The 17,491-nt window shown below is 43.6% G+C and overlaps 1 protein-coding gene across 4 annotated transcripts in view; it reads left to right on the top strand.

The window, feature by feature from the left end:
* Positions 1-17,491, top strand: part of PTCH1 (patched 1) — a 68,323-nt gene that overhangs the window by 30,727 nt on the left and 20,105 nt on the right. For all 4 annotated transcript variants that reach the window (XM_077148707.1, XM_077148706.1, XM_077148710.1 and 1 more), the window contains 10 exons: positions 777-975; positions 1,302-1,423; positions 2,291-2,438; positions 3,345-3,476; positions 3,917-4,072; positions 4,736-4,834; positions 5,438-5,563; positions 11,274-11,392; positions 12,016-12,415; positions 12,864-13,173. In XM_077148707.1, the coding sequence (XP_077004822.1) occupies positions 777-975; positions 1,302-1,423; positions 2,291-2,438; positions 3,345-3,476; positions 3,917-4,072; positions 4,736-4,834; positions 5,438-5,563; positions 11,274-11,392; positions 12,016-12,415; positions 12,864-13,173 (1,811 nt within the window). The remainder of the gene's footprint in view (positions 1-776; positions 976-1,301; positions 1,424-2,290; positions 2,439-3,344; positions 3,477-3,916; positions 4,073-4,735; positions 4,835-5,437; positions 5,564-11,273; positions 11,393-12,015; positions 12,416-12,863; positions 13,174-17,491) is intronic.

Below are 17,491 nucleotides of genomic sequence, written 5' to 3'. Positions count from 1 at the left end.
TTATGCAAGACTCAGTGCCTGGCTTATTGTTTCCATCCTGGCTTGCAGATATCTGCGAAAGCAATTTGCAGTGGCCATACCCTGACCTTCAGTGTACAGTTTTAGATGGGAAATAAGGGGTTTTGTGTTTTCTGGTTGGGAGATTCTGCATAATGACTTCAGCCTGGTTAAGCAGCTACAGTGTGGTTTGAACCACATAACAGGCAGCCAAAAGCCTTTCTGGTCTGTCAACAGCACAAATTCAAAAGTGAGTGTGGGGGAAGTGGCCGTGATGGTGGTGATGGCGGAGGCAGCAGGGGGCTTGCCTGGTTGATTGCCAGGCTGTCAGAGAGAGCTCATAAGTATTGGATTATTAAAGGTAATAGAGATAAAATATTTTGATTGATCACATTTACAAAGCCTTTATTAGGCTGACAAGTACTAATTTGACATTACAAGTCCTTTTTTTTCTTTTGATTTTATATCTCAGTCTTCTAGAAGAACCCATATGCTTTGCTTTTAGATATTAGATCTGACCTACTGGCAAGTAACACTCCTTTGATTCCTACAATAATTTATAAGCTCTCTGCTTGCCACCTTCACTCATGAAGTATTTTTCTGACATTAGGTTTGCAGACAGATACACTATAAAGCAACACTTACTTTTTATCCTGGAGTCCCATATTGCAGCATTACTACAAAGTGCAATAGGGATATATATGTATATGCAAACCTATTGTTTTACTCAGGGTCTGTAAGCCTCTTTTCATTGTCTTGTCTCCTGATTTCTTTTGCAGAGGTAAACCTCCTTTGCGGTGGACAAACTTTGACCCTTTGGAATTCCTAGAAGAGTTAAAGAAAATAAACTATCAAGTGGACAGCTGGGAGGAAATGCTGAATAAGGCTGAAGTTGGTCACGGTTACATGGACCGCCCCTGCCTCAATCCTGCTGATCCGGACTGCCCTGCCACAGCTCCCAACAAAAATTCAACCAAAGTGAGGACAGTCATTGGTTCTTTTCAGAAGGGGCAGAGGAAAAAACAAAACATAATGATTCCCGCCCCCACCCCCCTTAGATCGGTTTATTGTTCTCCTTTTTACTTTCATTTTTAGGATTTCGTTTCTTGACGACTTTTTTTGTCTTATCAACTTAGTTTGTTTATAGGACCAAATTTTGCCGTAAGATCCACCATACGCCTCTCATTAGCCTTCTTATTAATGTTCTCTCGGTAACAAACAAGCCCTTAATGCACTGGATTTTAACAAGGCATGTGACCTGCCTACTAATTCCCGTAATTATGTGGCTGTCTTTTTGTTTTTAGCCTCTTGATATGGCCCTTGTATTGAATGGCGGATGCCATGGATTATCCAGAAAGTATATGCACTGGCAGGAAGAATTGATTGTGGGTGGTACAGTCAAGAACAGCACTGGAAAACTTGTCAGGTAATCTAAGTCGCAGAATAAAATCCAAGCCTTCCATCCCTCCCCCCATCCCCTTTCTCAGAAACCACTTCCCTTCTGACATCTGCAAGTATATTTGTATTAATACTTAACTGTTATCCTAGCTCGCTCGCCGTCTGGTGTAATTGAATATTAGGAAATATTAGCAGACCAGACCAGCTTTAAAAAGCACCTTGTGGGGAAATTTTCAAGAACGGATTTGTAGTTTTCATCAAGACTGTAGTTATCGACCGAGATCTTGGAAGATCTTCCCAGTTATGTAGAAAGAATGCCAGGGCCCATGCGAAGCAGCCTGAATGCAAAGTAGCCAAGTGACACTCGTTAGAGCATATCTGATAGAGTTAAATCATGTGAGCTAAATACAGTCACTGCTGTATTTAGGAAGGAAGAGACCAAGAACTCAGTGCTAAACAAGAATTACCCTTTGTGCGCTTATGGGCTCTGGTCAAGTGCACGGCGTTTAGTCTGAGATTGCTCCCTTGGGAAAGCCATCGTCTGCGATTTCTGCACAAGCAGCCGTGCGTTGCCGAGCTCAGTATATCTGGTCGCGCTATCTACTCCTCTGCCCTTCCTGTTTTGTTGAATAGAAACTGAGAAAGGAAATTGCCTATTAATTTAATTTTTGGTGTATCTGTAAAAGGTTTGTAAGGTTACACCTTTAATATGGTACATCAATCTATTAAATAAAATAACCATCCAGGTCCTGTTTTAATGGAAACACATGCTTCAATGGAAGAAAAGAATTTCTGCGTGTGATTGGGGTCCCTTATTTGGGATTTTACATAGTGAAAACCGCTTCCGGAGAATGTTTACGTTGTGCCTTCCTGGCCCCTTTTAATCCTGTTATAGTGCCCACGCCTTACAGACTATGTTCCAGTTAATGACCCCCAAACAGATGTACGAACACTTCAAGGGGTACGAGTACGTCTCACACATCAATTGGAACGAGGACAAGGCGGCAGCAATTCTGGAGGCATGGCAGCGGACATACGTGGAGGTGACTGGCTGGCATTCTTAGCCCCCAACTTTGAATTTTGGAATCAACTCATTATTTACCAAATACCTCATTTTAGCGACTTCTTTAAACGTCCATTTCATTAGAATCTATTTTCAAAACAAATAATGATTCTGGGAACTTGGTGGGTTGGAAACCTGCCCCCACCGCCTCCTTGATATTTAAAGTCTTAAAAATATTTACATCAAATCTTATGTCAATATTTATGTCTTGAAAGTTTACCTAAAAGACACTAATTGAGATGCCCTAAAACATTTTTAGTAGCCAATTGTGAACTCTAGAACTAAGGCATAGCAGAGTTTAAAAAGAAAAAACACTTGGTTAGCAAGAAAAGGTGTCTGGAAAACATTAGCAAGGCATAGGGTCTGTTCACAGCTGCCGTCCCCTCGGTTGGGTCATGTGACAGCAGCTGGCCTTTGTTTCCCAAGCAGTGACCTCTGCTGAGCTGCGTATGACCTTTTAAAAGTGTCCAGCCATCGGAGAGGGGGAGGAGTGCCTGTAAGAATGAGTTGTTTGGGATTAGGGGAGAACCGATGGAGTGGCAGATCAGTTGTAGAGTTACAGAGAGCAGAACGGCTGTCGTAGGTTCAGTGCAAGTAAAGCTCTCCAAGTGAACTTGAGTTGCACACTGTCCCCACACCCCCTCTTTCTCACTTACTAGCAATAGGCCTCCTTGTCCTAGACCCCCGGGGTCATTTAATGTTAGTCCAAGTTCAGCCTCTCCCCCCACCAAGACCCATATCACGGAGAACTTTTTTTTTTTTAATGCAACAAAAAGAAAGGGCGGGGCGGTGCTCTGGGCAAGGGAGTGTATCCCCAGAGGCCTGTGCTACCGAAGCTCATTGAGCCTTTCATTCCATCTGGAAATTTCCTCTCGTGTGGCCGCAGGTGGTTCATCAAAGCGTCGCCCAGAACTCCACGCAGAAGGTGCTTTCTTTTACCACCACGACCCTGGACGACATCCTGAAGTCCTTCTCGGATGTCAGCGTCATCCGAGTGGCCAGCGGCTACTTACTGATGGTACTGATCAGTTCTCTTTCTGTCTTTCAGTTCTGTCTTCAGTTATACCTTCCCACGACTGCTCTTGCTTTTTAACTGCTCTGAACATCACACGTGCCTTCCAGACCGTGAGAGCTTGGAGGCCCTGTCAGCTTCATGACGGTTCAAAAAGTGGTTGTGTAAAAAGCATTTGGTTCCCCTTTGCAGTTGGCCCATCTCTGACCTGTGTCATTTTTTGGTGTGATGTCTTGTAATGTAAATTTTTGCGGTTGGATTTAATAAACTCTACCTTTGGACTGGGGGAGGTGGGTGGGGGAAAACATTAGAATCATTGTACATTCTAATGTTTGGCTTTTGTTTTGTGTCTCCCCCACCCCATCTCTTCCTCTTTCCCCCTCTCCTTCCCTTGCCCTTCCCTCCTTCCCCTGCCCCCCACCCCCACCCCTCTGTTCTGCCTGCAGCTTGCGTATGCCTGCTTAACCATGCTGCGTTGGGACTGCTCCAAGTCTCAGGGTGCCGTGGGGCTGGCGGGCGTCCTGCTGGTTGCACTGTCCGTGGCTGCAGGATTGGGCCTGTGCTCATTGATTGGGATTTCCTTTAATGCTGCAACGACTCAGGTACTGAAGAAGCCGTTCATTCATTCACTGTTGGTTGACAGATGCCATCTCCCAAGGCTCGGCCTGGCTGGCCTCACGGAGGTGCATCTTAGGCAAAGGGCCTTCTCGCCTTTTCCACCAGGATGTCACGTGCCTCGGCCTGTAACCAGGCCACTCAGGGCCGGGGGCAGGAGGTCTGAACAAGCTGGTCTGCTAGGAGAGGGGCTTCAGGTACAGGAATTCATTTCGTGTATTAGAGCGGTGGTTTCCAGACTTGAGCCTGCATGGGAATCAACCTGGAGAGCTTGTGAAAACATAGGCTCTGATGCCCTACCTACCCCAAGAAAGTCTGGGGGTGGGAGTCAAGAACTTGTGTTTCTACCAAGTTCCCAGTAATGCTGAATCCTACTCTGAGAGCCCCTGCTTTAGGTGAGTTAAATTTCTTCCATTTATTAGCGTTAAAAAATGATGGTGTGTGAACTGTAGACATAGAAATGGACAAGACCTACTGTAAGCTGAAACCACTAGATTTGGAGATGTAAAATATCAAAATATTCCTCACCATGCACTAATGTGAGCTGTGCTTTGGTAGCTACTGAGTGGTGGCAATGGGGTAAATATTGCAGAGATAAGCAGGATTGGATCGTGCATGTCTAATGCCACTGACCTCTGTTTTCTCTACAGGTTTTGCCGTTCCTTGCACTTGGCGTTGGTGTAGATGATGTTTTCCTTCTGGCACATGCATTTAGTGAAACAGGACAGAATAAAAGAATCCCTTTTGAGGTAACAGAAAAACAAAAGAAGAAAGCTGTGGAGGCAGCTAAAGCTCCCTCTGTTTCTGAATATTTGTCCTTTAATTCGTCTCAGTCTGGTCCAGTAAATGCTTTCATCCCCAAATTGGGTGACACAGTACTGGCTCTAAATAAAATAAATTAGGAGGTTCTCAGGGTATGGATTAGCCGTGAGAAGTCCCAACAGCTTCTCTGTTTGGGGCACCTTTAGGAATGTAGGTATTTATTTTAGTTTGACACTTTGTCCTAATTGCCATACCTTCTCCAGAGACCACATTTGCTACTCAGTCACTGACTTTTTTTTTTTTTTTAACCGTGTTAAAAAATTAACTTAAAAATCACTACCTTGCAGCTTTCTGCTTTGGATAGTGATAACCAACCACAAAGAATGCATGACCATGTAGCTAAGGATGAGAACTGTTATAAACGCTGGTGTTAGAGAGTAAGACAGAGATATTTCTTTCTCACCCTTAACATCAGCATTGTATAATGCCAGTTAGCTCATATGGCCACATGTTTGAGATGTTCACACAGGGTGTGCCCTGAGGGCCCCCTGCCCTGCACAGCTCTAAGCACCGTTTTTTCTCGTCCTCAGGATAGGACCGGGGAGTGCCTCAAGCGAACAGGAGCCAGCGTGGCCCTCACTTCCATCAGCAACGTCACAGCTTTCTTTATGGCCGCGTTAATCCCCATCCCGGCTCTGCGGGCATTCTCCCTCCAGGTGAGTTTCCAGGGAATAAAACTGATGCTCACATTCAGCATCCTACATCTGCTTTTTCTGAACTCATGTGCCGTGAAGTCAGGTAGCTTTCCAGGGTTTGAGTTTCTGTTAAAATGGGTGGATTCTGTGTTAAGCAATATCGAAGACCCTACCCCACACCCTCCACCCCAAAACAAGTTCTGGGGTCCCGTCCTTCCATTCAAGCCACAGAGCCCCAGATGTTTGCTGTTGCCTGGGTGTCCTCAAGATTGCGCGCTTCATGGAGGTGCCCTTCCCTTTAAACTTCAATGAAAATTGTGCCAGGGGCCACTCGGTGTGGGAAGCCAGTGAGTTCCAGGAGGTCATGATTCTTCCAGATTCTTTTGTGCTGCAGCCAGCTTCTCAGAGCCTCTCTCGGGTCTGTGGTTATTCCCCTATCTTGCTGGCCACCTCAACCCAAACATGGCACGCTTTGCCTTGGTTTCCCCCAGAGCGTCCCCAACCAGACAGTTGTACATAGCAGACTTGTTTGAAATCTGAAGATGAGGTCTCAGCGCAGCCCAGGCTGGACTGTAACTTAAAGCTAAATATTCACTATCACCGTATGAAAAATGCACTGGCCGTTTTCTGCCATGGAGAATTACCTCCAGGGGAGTCTTCCTCTGCCAACATGTGCTTTCCACCTCTCTTTCCTCATTTAGGACATCTGCACAACTCTCTTGTCCCCTCATCTCTTGCCTTTTTGTCCCCCACTCCTCTCCCAGGCTGCCCAAGCAAATAAAGAGTCCTCTCATTTATCTTACGCAGAGCAATCTAGCTCCCTCATTGTTCTGTACTCTCCTTCCAGACCAGCCCTTTTCATTCCCACATGCCATCAAGGCATTGTTCTAAACAAAGACCTAACTTACATGAATTATAAGAATGGAGAATTCTCTAGAATCGGGATGCAACTCGAGTCAGTTCTGTGCTTGTCTTAAGCTACTTGGACTCAAGAATCCTGAAACCAGTCATTGCAGGAGAAAATGAAGGTTCCTTGACTTGCCTGGGACGTGTTCTTCCCAAACCCAAAGCAGATTAAGGTTCTGCTATCTCAAGGATGTTTCACGTTTGTGAATTAGTTTCAAATGTTAAAGCTTCAGTTATTTTCAAAGAAAGATTAGTGGAGCATAAGCTTTCCTTCTTAATTTCTTATAATATGGTATATAATTTAAGAATTGGTCAGGTTTTTAAAGGAAATTACTTTTGGTGTTACTTTTTAAACTGGTGTTATGACATCCACCTTATTCATTCTGCTGTACCCCAATCACCAAAAAGCGTTCTAAGGATTGTAACAAAATCATGAGAAGTCATGAGTTAGGCTTCTGTTTATGCTTTTGTCAGCATGTTTAGCCTTTTTTTTTTTTGTCTTCATATTTGTCGGGTAAGAAGAGCCAATCAGTAATGTATTTGAAATTCATTTCACCAATTACTGATGAGTATACAAGCAACCGTGGAGTTCGTGTAGAGTGTGCGTATGTACATACATGCATATATGCACACTTAGACACGTACATACACATATATACATAAATACATGGGAAAAGTGAGTGAATAAATGAGTAAAGTTAAGTGTGAAACTGAGATCAAAGCTCAAGAAAAATAAAAATATAACTGTTGTAATATGAAATACAAGTAAGGTTATTGAAATGAGTACAGTTTTCAATAGCCTTTTGCATGGAAATGCATCTGCTCAACACCCTTTTAGATCCTTTCTTGTTTCCTATACAGCAGGTTGCAGCATTGAGATACTGTTCTAAAGTCTTTTAATAGTAGAACCCTCTTTCCTCCCCATCTCTTCTTCCCCTCCTTCTTTGCTTGCTTTACCCCTCCCTGTATTTCATCTGCTCTGCCTCCCGCCCCTTCTCTCCTTCGTTTTCCCTCTCTCTCATTTTCTCCGCCCCACTCTCAGTACGTAATGATGATTCATCAGTGCACACCCTCCTCTAATGATATCCTATGAGCCCAAAAAGCTCCATGAGCTTTCCTTAGGAGGAGTAGCCTTTTGGGAAAGTTCTCCCAAGGTAAGCACCTCCCTGAGACCGAATGAGTACCATCGGTTTTGCATTCCTGTTCCAGGCCACAGGAGTATCACTTTTAGCAAGATGCATCTATAGCTTCCAAGGGCTCTCTTTTATTATAGGATGGGTTACCATCACATTCCGGCTCATTCTGTCAAAGAAGGTGGGGAGAGGAAAGAAAGAAAAATCAGGAAAAAAGGTAGTCATCAGATACTTTACCTTGGGTCCCTTTTAACCCTTTTGACATTCAAAATTGACCATTATTGCGTGAAATGTAAGTTGTGACTCTGGGTGTTGTTTACATTTGCAGGCTGCTGCAGTTTAATCATCTAAAATGGGGGAACCCAAAATGTTTCTGTCCAGTAATAAACCCGTGTCACATTGGTTTTTTTCTACCCCCATGGAACTTTTCCCAATTTTGTAGCCTTACCAAAATAAATAGGATTTTCTTCCTTGTCAGTCTCTATCCATCTGTTGAAATCCACTTCTCTATCAGAAGACAATGGCACTAGGGCTCTGCTGGTCCCTGAATGGCATTTGTCCTTCATTGAACACTCTCAGGACAGGACCTCTTATCATTCAAAATGACGGGAGGGTTAAGACCAGACCCCTGTAGGCAGGGCCATTTCAGCTCTATGTTCTGAAAGTATCTCAGAGGGGCCGGTGTAAGGTGCTTTGAGGGGAATGGGACATTTCCTTAGAGCACTGTAAGTAGAATTGATTCACAGTGTTAAAGCCTCCCATCTGTTTAGATTTACTCACAATTTCTCCAACTCCCTTTTGCTGCAGCTACACCACTTCTCCCTCACTGAGAAATGCTTGCTGTTAGTTTTTTATTATTTTGGTACACGTTCGGAGACATTGGAGTACTGCTACTTTCTTTTCAGAAAATTACGTCTTTTCAGACATAATGTAATAGTATAGCTAATGTAATATGCCACTAGAAAGTAAGCTTAGACAGGACACTGCTTTGCAGGTTTTTCACTCAATCGTTCATTTCCACCACCTGAGACAAAACAGATTTCTCTATTTTATGAGGGCTAATAGCACATACATTCTCCAGCCACTGTGAGGAACATCAGAGTGGTTCTGACCAGATCGCCTTGGCCAGCCTGCTTCTACTTGCGACTTTTAGTTGACCATAAAGTCTGTCCTCATCGTCATCAACTCCCCCCGTCCAAACTGAGTGGTTCTGAGTTTACTTCTCGACATTCCACTCCTGAATTTCAAAAATAACTGTCATCAGAAAACCTGAAAAGATCCCACCACCAGGATTGCATTTTCCTGGACAGTTCCCTGTGGGATCAGGTCTGTTCTTCCCCAGCATTCAACGTTCTCTAGAGTCGAGAGTTCTGACACAGTGCGTATATATCCGCTTGCTAAGTGACCAGTTTGGACAAGAACTCACAGTTTTTTTTTAACTGGGCTGGGGGCTTTGGCACTGAGCTTTGGTCTGAATCCAATTTTTGGGTAATGTCAAGTGGGGACCTTTGCTTGAGGCCTCGGTGATCTTGATGAGGTAATAGTGTAACAGCAGTAAGTGTCACCCCGCTGGTTGCAGTGTGAATCGAGACTCATGGATTAACTACGGATCTTCTGGGTTCCTTTCTCTTCCACCAACAGAATGGCCAATCCTAGCAGCACTGAGTGGCTGGCCCCAGTTTTCTCCTTCTCAGACAGTGCATATCCTGTTTCCCAACGTGGGCCAGCTTTCCTTGCCTTGTTCCTGCCAGGCTCCTTTTTGGTCTTCAAACCTTGCTGAAACGTCTTCCCAGAAACCTTCCTTGACCACCCTCCCCTCAATCTACTCGTACCCTCCCCGTACTCCCTTCTACCTCTCCCCTCTTCACAAGCCCCTTCCACACACCCCCTCTCCAGACCTCCCTCTCCTTCCCTCCTCTGAGCTGCTTGTAAACCTTGTACATACTTTTATGATTATACCTTTATTAGTTTGTTATCGGCCAATCATAATTTGTTTACAATCTGGGATTTTGTCTTACTCATCTTTCTGTCTCCAGTCCCCAGCCCAGTGCCGGACTTTTCTTTGTCAATTGTTTACCTCTTAGGTAAATTCTCTAGTCAGAAAAGTAATTTGCTTATTAATATAGCCCTAGCAGATAGGTCTTTGAAGTACCTTGCATAGGTAAAGTGGTAAATGAACAAATTTCCTATATCTTGAATTGATGAAAAATTGTCAGGTTGGTTAAGAAGAGAGGGGCTAGGTGATTCTGAGATAGAGACTCTTAGTGATTTTATAATTTTGTAGACTTCACTGGGAATTATTGAAATACACCTCTCCAGAACTTGAGCTTGCTATTTCACCTGTAGCCTAAGTTCACAAGTACTGTCACAAAGACCTTTGTAAGATTCCCTCTTGATCTTGTTAGGTGCCACGTATAGCCAGGTTTTCTTTTCTTACCCTGACACATTTATCCTGTTGAGAGGGTTTTAGAACCAAGCAGTCCTTTGGGAAATCTCCTACGAGTTTTTGATTTTCAGAACACTTTCTGTTTTTCTGGTTACTTAGCATTCTGTTCCATTTCTCTCTTGTGTCTCTTCTTTCCGTGCCTTTCTGAATGGGAGAGCCCTTTCAACTGTCCTCTGTTGACTTTTCCCTATTAACAGCCCAATTTTGTAATTTTTACCAGGTCAGCAGGAGATTTGCCAAAACACTGCACAATCTAGCCCCGTGTTTATTCTAGGTTATGGAGTGACTTTTGAATCTGTACTTATTTATTCTGCATACTATAATCACAGGCAGGAATTTCTTTCCTGCTTAACTCTCCTTGACCTCCTCTGTAACTGTGCTTGCACACACCCCAGGCTACTCCAGAGGCTATTTGGAATGTGCCTATTAAAAACCTCAGGGGACATGTTTGAAATTTTATTTCATGTTTTAAATGTGACATTTTGATAGACTCGATCCATTTTACATACAGATTTTCTAAGTGTCAAGTCAGGGCTGTGTGAACTCTTAGCAATAGTCTGAAGGGGAAGTGTTTCTTTTCTTTTTTTTTTTTTTTTTTTTTTTTTAAAGACAGAGAAGGAAGGAAGGATAGAAGGAAGGAAGGGAGGAAGAAAGGGAAACATCTTTAAACATTTTTCTTATTTTTATTATATTTTGTTTGTTTGTTTTTTACATGGGCTGGGGCCGGGAATGGAACCGGGGTCCTCTGGCATGGCAGGCAAGCACTCTTGCCCGCTGAGCCACCGCGGCCCGCCCTCTTTTCTTTTTTAATTAAAACATCATTCTCTGTTCTGCTTTGTAGATCTGGTCTGATTAGGTAACTGGCAAGACGTTAGTAGTTTAGTGCCTATGTAACTAATGGGCTCATTGAATTATTGGAGTTGGAAAGGATTAGAATAATGGAGGATTATTACAGTAATAATGGGATAGTAGAAAAATGATGGCAATTTTAAACACTTCAGTAGGGCCGTGAAAGAAAGGTGTTAAAAAATCTTGGTTTCGGGCGGGTCACGGTGGCTCAGCAGGCAAGAATGCTTGCCTCCCATGCCAGAGGACCCGGGTTCGATTCCAGGTGCCTGCCCATGTAAAAATTAATTAATTAATTAATTAATTAATTAATTAAAAAAAAAGTCTTGGTTTCCAAGCAGTTCTCCGGTTGGAGAGGAATTGCGTTGGTGACATCCGACATCCTTTCTGTCGTTCCCAGGCGGCTGTGGTGGTGGTATTCAATTTTGCCATGGTTCTGCTCATTTTCCCTGCCATTCTCAGCATGGATTTATATCGGCGTGAGGACAGAAGATTGGATATTTTCTGCTGTTTTACAAGGTACGTTTTCAGGTGGCTCTGGCTTTTATTTATTTGGGACAGAGTGGAACTGTTTAAAGAACTCTTTCAGTCTTTAGACTTAGAAGGAAATATACTTAGCAGAGTCTGTCCTGATGGGTCTGGGGAAGGGGAGAGATCGGATGGAGGGTGCTTCCCTGGGGATATCTGCATCACGAGGGCCCCCCCCTCATCTCAACTGGACATTCTCACACCCCTCAAGGTTCTGAAACACATGATAATTTTTTCCATCGTGAGCCAATATTGTTTGTTGTACATCCTGTCTGTCTGGGTTAGGGCAGAACAAAAGTTGAAAACCACTCATCTAGAAAAAAATAATCCTTACAGTTTTTAAATTTTTTTTATTAATAAGGCTTTGAGGGCTTCATCAGTTGACTTGCTTTGAGTCAGCCAGATTCGGCATCAACCCTCCATATGGTGTCCTTGGACTTACTCATGTGTCTGTCCAGATCAGCTAGGTGATGTTTGTGGAGGTCAGCGATAGGGTTTTCTCCTAAATCAGAGACGTGTAAAAGGATCTCCTCCATCCCTGGAAAAAAGGGAAAGCCCCATTTTCCTGTCTCAGGATATTGTACCTGCAGCGTATTTTCCTTGCCCTCTTTCAGCCCCTGTGTCAGCAGAGTGATTCAGGTGGAGCCTCAAGCCTACACGGAGACTCGCGACACCCGCTCCAGCCCCCCGCCCCCCTACAGCAGCCACGGCTTCGCTCACGAGACGCAGATCACCATGCAGTCCACCGTCCAGCTCCGCACGGAGTACGACCCCCACACGCACGTGTACTACACCACGGCTGAGCCGCGCTCCCAGATCTCCGTCCAGCCTGTCACCATGACCCAGGACACCCTCAGCTCCCAGAGCCCCGAGAGCACCAGCTCCACAAGGGACCTGCTCTCGCAGTTCTCCGACTCCAGCCTCCACTGCCTCGAGCCCCCCTGTACCAAGTGGACACTTTCATCTTTTGCTGAGAAGCACTATGCCCCTTTCCTCTTGAAACCCAAAGCCAAGGTAACCTACCAGAATGGAGACCCTTCCTTTCCTCAAAAAATACCGCAGCAAGCTTCTATGGGATTCGTAGGATCACTTCCACTTTTCTTCTTTTATTCCATTAAAAAAAAAAAAACTATTCTGTAAGGTTTAATATATTTCGGGACTCCAAAAGAGTTGGTCCGCTTGCAGCTTGGGGCCATTTGAATGAACTCATCTTCTGCAGGAGTGAATCTCCGTAGCAATGGCTTCTGTGTATTTAGACCAAATCCTTACATTGTAAACATTTTTATTCTTTTTGAGGCTGTTTAAAAATGCAATGACTATGATTTTATCGTTTTCCTTCTGGGAGAACGACCCCTCCATGCTAAATCAGTAAATGTGAGTTATGAACCAAACCGTTTATCTCTGTCCAGGAGGAGTGGATCGTTTCCCTTTGGGTCTGACCTTGTGCCTCTTATCTCTCCAGGTTGTGGTGATTTTCCTCTTCTTGGGCTTGCTAGGGGTCAGCCTTTACGGGACCACCCGAGTGAGAGATGGGCTGGACCTTACAGACATTGTGCCTCGGGAAACCAGAGAATACGACTTCATCGCTGCCCAGTTTAAGTACTTTTCTTTCTACAACATGTACATAGTCACCCAGAAAGCAGACTACCCAAATATCCAGCACTTACTTTACGACCTTCACAAGAGTTTCAGTAATGTGAAGTATGTCATGTTGGAAGAAAATAAACAGCTTCCCAAAATGTGGCTGCACTACTTCAGAGACTGGCTCCAAGGTAAGACGCTGCTTTAGGGCTTTCGTCCTTTTTAAAGAGTCTTCGTTTGGTCTTTTGTGTGCTCAGCCTCTACAAGTCGCCTTTGTTTGCTTTATTAAAGTGTGAGATGATAATGTAACCCTAACACGTTTCATTGACGTCTCAGCGTGGCTTAAAATTCTTATGTGCTCTGCTCCCGTGATAGCTCCTCACTCCCCTCCCCAGCCAAACTCTTACCTGTAAAACAATGCAAACAATTCAAATGAGTAATTTCTACAGGGCCTACTTGAAGAATTTATGAGTACGCACTGGGAAGTGGGAACGTTTGTTATAAGATGTAGTTATAAGATGAACCAGATCCTTCTAGTATGCTGTTTCCTTTTGGTTGGTGGCTACTTTTGTGACCAAGTGAAATCAAACTGTTGATATAATTTCTAGACTGACTCACTGCCAAATAACAGCTTACTGCTCCAGTAGATTTTGGTTCATCAGGGGATATAATTTAAAATTCCATATTTTGACCAACATTTGATTTGGCATATGAAGTAAACCTCCAAATGCTTAATCACATTTCACGTTATTTCGTAATTAATCAAATTCTACTATAAATGCCTTTCTTGGCTTTATAGCTTGCACTTTGAAACATTTCTAGGAAATATTAGTCAACTGGAGGGAAAAAAAATAGTCGACATTTGCCCCTGCTAAACTGACTGAATATGAATGTGTTCAGTGATTTCAAGAACATCTGTTCGCTTATTCTGTGTTGACACATGCAAAGTGAAGTGGAGAATTAAGATAATTACCCAGACAATTCAAGCAAAAATGCTTTTAATGAAACACCCAAATAATTATGTCCCCCTACATTTTTTGGCCTAAGTTGTTCAAATGATTGTCTTAATTTCCCACTTAATTAGGCTTGTTTAAACACAGATTTAAGTGCCTCTTTTGGTCTTTAGTCAATTCACTTGTATGTAAATGTTAAACAACCACTTTCCCTGGGGGTTTGCATGAAATGGTAAACAACTCAAATTTAAGTGTAAATTGTTCAGTACAGTTTCCAGCTTTCACTTGTGTAACTGGAATTTTGTCCATCTATGTGTAAACCAGATTTGAGTTTTATTTTGGAGGAAGGTAAAAAGAGCACTACGACTTTAATATTGGTTTTTTTTAATGTGCTCATAAAATTAAATTGAATTTGTTTCAAATTTTATTTTGTGCAGTAGCTTTGAAAGTAGTTCTGTTCGGATTATGAGTTGAAAGAGGACCAGAGAGTTGATAGGTTCCTGCTTTTCGTCCCCTCGCCCCACCTCCACCCGAGACCAAAGATGTGAAATAACTTGCCACAGATGACCACAGGATCTGCCCTGCACTGCCAGTATCTGAACAGATGAGCGTTATTGTAGAATTTCTTTCAGTGTTTTTAGCCATCCGTCTGGACACTCCATTCGGCATGTTAGTTGGAGATGGGGAGAAGGGCTAAGAGGTATTACTGTCTAACTTTTTAGAGGGTTAGCCTTCTAACGCTATATTGTAAACTACCTTTGTGCTTTCATCCCTTTGAAGACCTAAAGCAGTTGGACCTGAGAATCTTTTTCAAAGCACAACTCAAATGTAAAAGTTGTAAAAGGTACATTGGAGTTGTGCTTTGATTGTTAAGTGGCCAGCACCCACCTAGGCCAAGTTTTAGATCCATACATGCTTCCATGTTAGGGGTGCAGCCAGCCCTGGAACTCTGTGTCCAATTCACCTGACATTCTGGGGTGTACTGGACAAAGAATGGCCAAACACTGGGCCTCAGGCTGCCTAGACATTTTTCAGGCCTATTGAGGGGTTGGTTTGATCTTTGACCATTGCTTGCCAGGAAGCAGTTATCCTTGAATCAGCTTTCCTTCAGGATATTTTGTATTGTTTTTTAAGTGATGGGACCCTCATTGGTCTTTACCAACATTCCAATCGTTTTTCCTTTCTTTCGTTGTTGTTTTTTTTTTCTTTCTTTTTACTCATTGAAATATATGGCAGGAATACAGGAATTCTTGCATGTGTCATCTTTAAATGCACATGCAAATATGTTAGAGATGAAACCATGCTATGCTTCATGTATAAATCATGTTCATGTAAACTTCACAGTGAATTATGCAAATAAAATTTAGATTCACAGCTTATTTTTAGGGTACCATATCTGAGGAAAATTTTAATTGGGAAAGTTAGTTATCTTTGGCTCAGAATATTTCCCTAGAAAAAACTGATTAGTACAAATTATTTATAGCAGTGAAGGTTCTAGGTAAAATCTCAAGGACTTGCGTAAAATAAGTAAAATGTCACCGTCATTTTCTACAATGCGCTTGTGTTGGAATATAAAATATTAGAGTTGGGCAGGGGACAATGAAAGATACTTGTCTTTCGTTTCATGCCAGCAATGGTATATTGTGCATATACTTAGGCCAACCCATGGTTATTTGAGTTTTTTTGGTAATTAGCCAGAAAATACTATACTAATTATGAAAAGCCTTATCTTATCAGTAAAGTCAGTGACAGTTTCTCATTCATCTTTGAGCCCGAGTAGGGTGAATGACACCTGGCAACGGACTGTACGGGTGATAAGTTGAACTGAATCACCAAGAAGGTTGCCCTCCTCAAATCTGATCCTTCTTTCCTTATTTTATATTAGGGTATCCCCCAAAATCTCAGTGTATAAATATCTTAAAGTTACACGCTTTGGGGACCCTGTACATTTGCCCCCATATGCCAGCTTGGTACCCAAGTTGACTCTGCTGATTGTATTCATCCCTTCAACAGATACATCTTGGGTACCGCAGCAGGGTCCGGGCGGGATAGAGCAATTAGTGTTTCAAGCAGACCCTGGAATCAGGCCATGTGGGACCAAAGCTTAGCTCCAACACTTACCTGCTGTGTGACCTAAGTCGAGTTACTTAACCTTTCAGAGCCTCAGTTTCCTCATCAGGGAACAGTAATAATCAGGCTCTCTCACAAGGTTGCTGCAAGAATTAAATGAGGGGTAATCCATATAAAATGCCCAGAACAGCCCAGTATTCGATAACTGATAACTGTGATTACCAGGTTAGGGTACCTGTACTAGTCATAAAGGGATGATAATTCTGTTACAGTGAGGAAAACAGACCGGGCCTCCTCCTTTTGGGGAGAGGCGGAAAGAGGGGTGTTTTTCCTTTCCCATTTATTTTTTTCAAAAAGGGCTTTAGGTGATAAAGTAACATCCGTTCAATACGGCTTGTTGTGTGCACGCCTCACAATGAAAACCAGTCTGTCCTAGAACTAGAAGCTGTCTCTCATTGGTGGTTTCTCCTTGCCTTGCTTTTCTTCCAGTGACAGGGCCTTCTTTCAGTAGCCAAGCCCATGGGCTTCACCCCCAAAATTGTTCATATAAAAACAGTGCCCACAGCAGTGTGGGAAGGAGCGCTTAGTTCTTAAAGAGAAAGAGAAAGAAAGAAAGGGGCCTGTGCTCCAGCCTGCCCCACTTCAGACCCCGAGGTCTAACCCATCTGAGCACACTAAACTAACTAGATTTTATGGGTTGTTGTTGTTGTGTTTGTTATTTTTTCTGTCTTTGAAGTCACCCCGAGCATGTCCTGAAATGAAATAAACTCTTCGTCCTTCTTACTGGCTATGTTTCACCGATACGTGTATAGCTGTGTTCAAAAGATGTGGTTTCCCAAGCTCCTGGGGCTTGGGAGTTCTACTTGGGAGGTGGCTGGGGAGGAGCAGCAAGGGGGGATGGGAGAGGGAGTGGGGTGTCAGAGGACAGCCTGTAAACGCACGCATCACTCAGACCCTAAGGCCGGGTCACCGAGGCCATGTTTTCTCTTCCAACACGCTTATCTCTTTACAGCTGTAGCCAAACCATCAGTCTGTAATGATGGTTTTGATTACAGAGGCGAAGCGCAGCTGTGGGTGGTGGGCTGGTGGGCTCGCCCATCCCCCCCCCCGGCCCCCAAAAGCTCTTCCCCTTCCCCTCCCTGGGCTTGCGGTTTGTCATCTGTTCTCACAGAGCCTCCTTGTATTGGCCTGTGGCTTCCTGTTCTCAATCTGATCCAAATTTATCCTGTGAGGTATTTCCCTGCACCCATACACGCACGCCCGCAACGATTCCTCCCCCTCGCCTCCGCTCCCCCTGCTTCTGAGGAAGGGTGGCAGAGAGGAAGAGAGCAGTGGAGAGTGAATAGGTGTTGGCTGTGATCTTTACACAACCTGGCAGCGGATCCCACAGCTTGTATTAGCTCCACAAGTCGAACAGATGGAACAAATTGACAGAATCGTGTTCACTCACCCCAGGCTCAAGAAGCAGCTGACTTGCTATTTGAAG

Source organism: Tamandua tetradactyla, chromosome 2, assembly GCF_023851605.1.
Source record: "Tamandua tetradactyla isolate mTamTet1 chromosome 2, mTamTet1.pri, whole genome shotgun sequence".
In the NCBI taxonomy this organism is placed as follows: Eukaryota; Metazoa; Chordata; class Mammalia; order Pilosa; family Myrmecophagidae; genus Tamandua; species Tamandua tetradactyla.
Note: the sequence above shows the minus strand (reverse complement) of the source record. Positions and strands in the feature narration are given on the sequence as shown.